This window comes from Nannospalax galili, unplaced genomic scaffold, assembly GCF_000622305.1.
Source record: "Nannospalax galili isolate Female #2095 unplaced genomic scaffold, S.galili_v1.0 scaffold87, whole genome shotgun sequence".
In the NCBI taxonomy this organism is placed as follows: Eukaryota; Metazoa; Chordata; class Mammalia; order Rodentia; family Spalacidae; genus Nannospalax; species Nannospalax galili.
In genome coordinates, this window is record NW_008360320.1 from 12,067,413 (window position 1) to 12,074,424 (window position 7,012).

At 37.1% G+C, this 7,012-nt stretch overlaps 1 protein-coding gene across 1 annotated transcript in view; it reads left to right on the forward strand.

Annotated features, from left to right (window-relative positions):
- Lrp1b (LDL receptor related protein 1B) overlaps positions 1-7,012 on the forward strand; it is a 2,166,816-nt gene that overhangs the window by 996,983 nt on the left and 1,162,821 nt on the right. The window contains exon 6 of the mRNA XM_008825194.2: positions 1,416-1,673. Within this exon, the coding sequence (XP_008823416.1) occupies positions 1,416-1,673 (258 nt within the window). The remainder of the gene's footprint in view (positions 1-1,415; positions 1,674-7,012) is intronic.

The following is a 7,012-nucleotide window of genomic DNA, read 5'->3' on the forward strand; positions in this document are numbered from 1 at the left end:
GTAAATAGAGATGGAAGAGACTTATTTTAGAAGAAGTCCTCACCACAAAAGTGACTTCTAAATAGTGGCCAAAAGGAGGCAAGCAAGTGAGTCAAACTGATATTTGGGGGTGATATTCCAGGAAGGACTATGAAATGTGGACTTCCTGGCTTGTTCAAAGAACTCTACAGAGTGCAATATTTCTGGAATGAGATGATAAAGATTTAGAGTAATGAGGTTATAAAGTAACTAAAGGCCTCATGAGAAGACACATTAGGTAGAGCTCAGGGTTCCCCATCCCCTGGCTTTGACTTTGATTCTATGTAGAGAGTCTTTGAGGAACTGAGCAGAAGACTGATCTGTCTGTACCGTGTTTTAATGAAATAATCCTAGCTGAGGTGATACAGCATACTAAGGAGAAGGCATAGATAGAAGGGAAGCCAGACAGAAGACCACTGAACCAAGTCAGCTGAGAGATGCTGGGAAATTGACAGAGGATACAATAGAACAGTTAGTGAGAAACTGGAATTCCTAATGGATTTAACATCAGAGTCAAAAGGATTTATTGATGCATTGATTTGGGGCTCATGGAAAAGCATTAAACTAAAGAATTCTGAGTTTTTCTTCCCCATAACTAACAAACATACTATTTTGATTATGATTAAATAAATAGAATTTATCAATACTAATTTTTATGCAGTGTGTATTGTTACCATTGAGTATGTTGTCGAAAGTCTGGGCAATTTATCCATACCCACTAAAAAAAAAAAAAATCATCAACCTTAACACCAGCAAAATTACATTACTTAAAAAAAAAATCATGGCATTGAACAAGTTCATTTTACACCTAGAATTTTAACTTGTAAGCGTAGGAAAGGAAATGGCTCAGGAATCATAATGTAGTGACTAAGAGGAGTTTGATTGTTTGACTTTGGGTCAGCCATGGAGCCAGTGAGGCCAAGATCACAGCTGCACTCCTGGTATGAGCCTGAGTTTTGTGGGTTCCACTCCACAGAGTCTATTTCTGACCTTTTATATGCACTTTCAAAAAGCATGCCCTTTGCTCACACAGGAAGCTTGGAAAACTATAAGGAGAGGTCGTCCAGGTCCATTATCATTGCTAGAAAATCAGCTCACAGCACTTCCTTTATTTACCACCACTGAAAGTAAATAGCATTGCCTTCACATTTACACCACAGATACGATTTACGGAATAACAGGGGAGTGCTCAGTGGAATGGGTTTTCTCAGAGAGAGAGGCAATACACACAGTGCAGAGTATGTGTGTCTTGTTAAAAAGGTTTATGTGGATGGAGTTTTGTACTTTAATGATGTCTTAGAAGTATAGAAATAACTCTTAATGACTAATGCATGATTGAATAAACAAAATAAAATCAACGTCTTATTTGACTCACTTTTTTTTGTCATTTATTCCAGAACCTACAGATAGGCCACCTCTGTTGCTAATTTCAACTTCTGAAACAATTGAGATCTTCTACATCAATGGAAGCAAAGTGGCAGCTCTGAGCTCAGCCAACAGGAAGGAGATTCACACTCTAGATTTTCTCTATAATGAAGAAATGATTTGTTGGATTGAATCAAGAGAGTCTTCAAATCAACTCAAATGTATCCAGATGTCAAAAACAGGAAAATTAACAGATGAAAGGATAATTAATATTCTTCAGTCTTTCCATAGTAAGTCTTTTGATTTTGTGTGCCTCCCTTTAAGGCCTTTGTTTATAGACACAAGAATGGGATTCTTACAAGTCTAGCACAGTGTATGAATTTTGGAGAGTTTTATATGCAAATATGGCTGCACTAAATCACAGTGCTCCTCCATGCTTCACATATATTGCAGTAGCTCTGTTTACCTGAATAGTAAATGGCCATGTTAATTCTAAGTCTTTTTTAACACTTACTTGGTGTCACCTAGTTGCTGACTGTTGATTTTACTGAACTATTCGATTTATGCTAATTTGTAGAACAAGCTGCGTGTTTGCTTCTTATTAAAGCAAACCAAGATTTTGTGCATTATTTTCAATAAATTAATTTTTGATTTGTGATTTGTTTGAACTTTTCATGACAGAAATATGACAAACTAGTAACAACACTTCTCTTTCTGCCTATGACCATAAATCTCATTGTTCCACCAGTACACACACCATGTACATAATCTCTCTTCTCTCTCTCCCTCTGTGGGGGTATACAGATGTGTTTGCATATGTCTGGATAAGCATGCATGAGCATTTTAATGTGCCTAGATATTTTCTGATGTTGAGTTCATCAATGCAGCTAACATAAAAATAAATAAAGAATAATATATACAATCAAGAAAGAAAAAGTATAGGTTGGAATAAGGGAAGTTTGTATATAGAAAATGTCTGGCAGTTTGTGCACACCATTCACAGCTGGCAACAGAGGGAAGCATGGTGCTTCACAGTGTATCTCACACACTGGCTTAGCCAGTACTGGAATTTGAACCAAAGCACTAATTCTTTGCCACATTAGTGATTATTCCATCAAATACAAATACATTGGTCTCCAGCAAGTGATATATAGAGGGGTCAAATGACTAGACTATTCCCTAGTCACGTAAGACTGTTTCCAAGCTTACTCAGCAACTTTTTCTCTGCACTAAATATGTCTTAATGGTAGTGAGCTCTTCTCTGATAAGCATTAAATAAAACGTTATTTTGTAAATTCAAGGAAAATAAATGAATTGCTCATCAGAATATCTGTAGCAATTTGTAACTTAGACTATATTTGATTCATAACAGAGGTCTCTATATAAATAGAACTTGTTTTTTGCTAGGGAATTCATAAAATTCTGGACAGTGTCTTCTATTCTTTGTGGACTCAAAAATTAATACACTGGAAATATTTTTAATTAGAGTAAATAAGTTTTGATGAAGTTTGATCTAAGCCATGTAATTTTTTAGTCAACTTAGAAAAAAAGTGCTTAAATGCTGGAAGTAATTTACTGATGACTCTGGGACAGGGATAGAGGCCGCACTGGCTGCCGGCTGTCATACTTGTAAGCCGTGCATTTAATAACATGTCATAGAACAGTTGCTATCAGATATGATGGGCTTTATATTCATCATGACCATTTGTGTGATAATGAAGTTTGAATATTTTGTGCATGTATAATTACATAAAATCTCTATCGTACCATATGAGCTATAATAATGAACCGATGCTGAACTGATGGGCGTGTGCTTGAATACGTGTCACTGTTCGCTGTTCTGGTTATCACTTTATTTCTGCTATATCTGTAGCATTTTAGTCCCATCATTTTAGGTAAATTTTCTCTAGCTTTACCTATGAATCTTTACTTATTAGAAAATATTAAAATCATATTTCAAAGAACTCTGAAAAAAAAAATCTAGCATGAGAAATCAAAACAGCCTGTGCTGCAAGCTTGCATAAATGTGATATTAGTAAACATTGCTACGACAATGTTGACATGTTATTTCTTATGCCACCTTTGCACATAACAAGTATATCTTTGAGTTATCAGGAAAGATATGCCTTTTTGTTTTATAATAAACATTTTTAAGCTCAAAATTAGGAGCATAAGCAAAGTTGAATGGGTGATCTAAATCCTTTGTTAGTTGATTTGGTTTGGTTATGTTTGGTATAATAGTAGGAAACCAATTGTACCTCGAATATGGATATAGAGATGTTTGTGACTATGCCAAACAGCTAACTGTGTGATAGGTAGAGAGTACTGTCTTTTCACTGATGGGAAAATCTGAGACTGTGGGAAGCAGAGTAATGCTGCACAGTAAGTACAGGCTGCTCACTTGGCTGGGGATCCGATTTCATAATTTTTCAAAACACTATTTTGTGCCTCAATCTTGGCTTTTCATTTTAGCAAATCAAATGACTAGATCCCCTGATACTAGTATCTGAAGCTCAGGATATATAAAGAATGGAAAAAATATGGAAATGGTGAGTTATGAGGAGCTGGTGGTTTGAGAAGTCCTACAAACACTTCTTGTGTGGTCCTCTTAAGGGTCTTACCTTCTAACATTCAGAATACTCTTAGGCAATATTGTGGGAGAATGAAGAAAAGCAGATAATGATATGCTCAAGAAATATGACTAAGGAAAGCCAGGGAAAATGATGGCAATTACACTTCTTACTGAATTTTATTCTTTTTAAAAATAATTTTATTATTTTTATTTTATATGTATGAGTGTGTTGCCTGTATGTATGCAAGTGCAGCCGTGTCATGCAATGCCTGCAGATGTCAGAAGAGGGTGTTGAATGCCCTGGAACTAGAGTCATAGACAGTTGTTAGCTGCCATGTGGCTGCTAGGAATCAAACCTGGATCCTTTGTAAGAGCAGTTGGTGTTCTTAGCACTGGGCCATCTCTCCAGCCTCCTGAATTTTATTCTTATTTTCAAAGATATTTTACATTTAGAATTTAACATTCAATTCTGAAAGAAATAGACTTGAAACTTAGTTTTGGAGTTAACATATTTGCAAATAAACTTGATTTCCAATAAAATATTCACACAAGATGCTCTTATAACAGCTAATTTTATCTTAAAATTTTTCTTGGGCGCACTCTCCTAGGAACATAGGTCCCCAGACCAACAAAGGGTGTTTACAGGAACGATGATCTTGTGCTTCCTCAAGACAAAGTATTCAGTAGTGAATGAAGTAGATACGGACATTTTCTGATTTAGCCTCACAGTAAAGATATTTTGTCATGCATACTTTCACTTTGCAGCTTTTTGCGATTCTCTCCATGCTTTCTAGTACTTTCTTTGACTTTTGTCCCGGATCCATTCCTGGGTCAGCTCCAGTTCAGTAGAGTAAGTCTGGCTAAAAGCTGCATTGTGGATTCTTCATGCACTGTAATTTCTAAATTAGCTCCATTCAGCTTTTATATTTTCAGCCTGCTTCTATTCTCAAATTTGAATCTCTACCTAGATCTAGGAAATTAAATCCTTGAAGGATTTAGAGTTTATTTTTCCCTTCTATCTTAACTTTTCTCATGTAATTCTGATCTCATGATTTTAAGGGAGATTTGTTAAATACCTATTTCACTCATTGCAATATCGTGAGATACCGGTATTGTTCGCAGCGATGATACAGGGCATTGCACCCAACATCTTAGATATGCTAAGCAAATGCTCTGCTACTAAGGCTATAGGAACACTTTAGTAGATTTACTGGTGGTCTATTCTGAGCTAAGGTATCATTAATCTTTCAGGCAGATCTTAGACTCAATCTTTGTACCAGGCAATCCTTCAATCAGTGATCCTCCTTTGTTCATCTTCCTGAATAGCTTGGGTTACTGGGGTGCAGCACCGCACATGGCCTTCACATGGTTATGAGTGAAGTTGTTTACTCCAGTGAGGACGTAGTTGTCTACCTCATTTCTTAATATTTTATTTATTATTTTTATTTTAGGTGTATGAATGTATTGCCTGCATGTATGTGAGTGCATCTGTGTCATGCAATGCTGTAGAGGTCAGAAGAGGGCTTTGGATCCCCCTGGAACTGGAGTTAAGGATGGTTCATAGCTGCCATGTGGGTGCTGGGAACAGAACCCTGGTCCTCTGCAAGAGCAGTCAGTGTTCTTAACCACTGAGCAATCTCTCCAGCCCCATCTACTTCATTTTTTAAAATTCTTTTTTCCTTTTATCAACATATATGTTTATTGAAACTTTGTGCATTTTATGAAGTCCATTTTAATCATATTTGGAAAACCCCTCCACTAATTGAACTCGTCATAGCCAACCACTGGATTTCATGCATTCTGTCATGTTTGTTAAGGCTTATCATGTCACAATTGTGTATCCAGTTGTCCCTCCATGTGAGTTCATCCACTGGAGCCTGGTCAGTCTATCTAGCATCACTCCCTTTAAGAAGATCAACTCTCCCTCACCTAGCAGTGATTAGCTACCAATAGTTCCTCAGCTAAGGTTGGGGCTTGCTGCTCATTTCCCCAGTTTGATGCTGGGTTTTTGTCTGATTGAATTTGCAGGGGTCTCATGCCTGCTGTCACCATTGCTGAAAGCTCATATGAGAAAGTTCCCAGGGACCTGAAAGACTCTATTTTCTTGTGGTTATCCACCATCTCTGGCTCTTATAATCTTTCTGCACTCTTTTTCACAATGGTCACTGAGTCATGGGTGCGGGAGTTCTAATATAGGAGTCCTATCCAGGGAAACATTCTGTGGTATCTTATTCTCTATAATTTGACCAGTTGTGATCATCTACGCTAATTACCCTCTGTTGCATGAGAAAACTTCCCTGACGAGAGCTGAGAGATGCATTAGAATTCTCTCTACCCCCTATTCCAATATGTTCCATGAAACTTAGGTGTAGAGGTTCCATTGTAGAGGTGTCACTTAGGGCTGGGCATCTCTCAGATATTTCTTTTCTGTGTGTGGCCTGTTGTGGGACTCTTCAATAATCTTCATCTGCTGCAGAAAAAAAAAAAAGAAGCTTCTTTGATGAATGGTGAATGGCATGCTTGACTGTAAATATAAGGGGCAGTATTTAGCACACAGTAAGAAATTATATTTGTATAGGGATATGACAGATAATAGAGTTTTCTCTAGGATCTATGGCCTCACCAGTCATGTGTATTTGGATATGTTTACAGGACCACGCACTTATTGAGGATGCTATAAGTCCAAACAGATAGCTGTTGATTACCCTCAAGTTCAAAGTGCAACTATTACACCTCTATAGTTTGCTGTACTGGTCATTGTTTTGGTTACTAGGCTTTAAATCGGGGTTAGAACATTGATTTTCTCCTTTTGCATCTTGCATAGTATTCTCCAAAACTATGAGAGCTGGTCTTCTGGGCAGAGGCTTGCAGATCTGTTCCAGCTACACAATTCCAAGTCCTGTGTCCAAAGTATGCCCTGTAGGAGAAAACCAAGGGTTCAACTTGAAGGGAGGTTTCACCTGTCTTGCACTGTTTCTTGTTATATAGCCTTCAGCTATACACAGACACTCAAGTGCAGATATTGTATATATATATATATATATATATATATATATA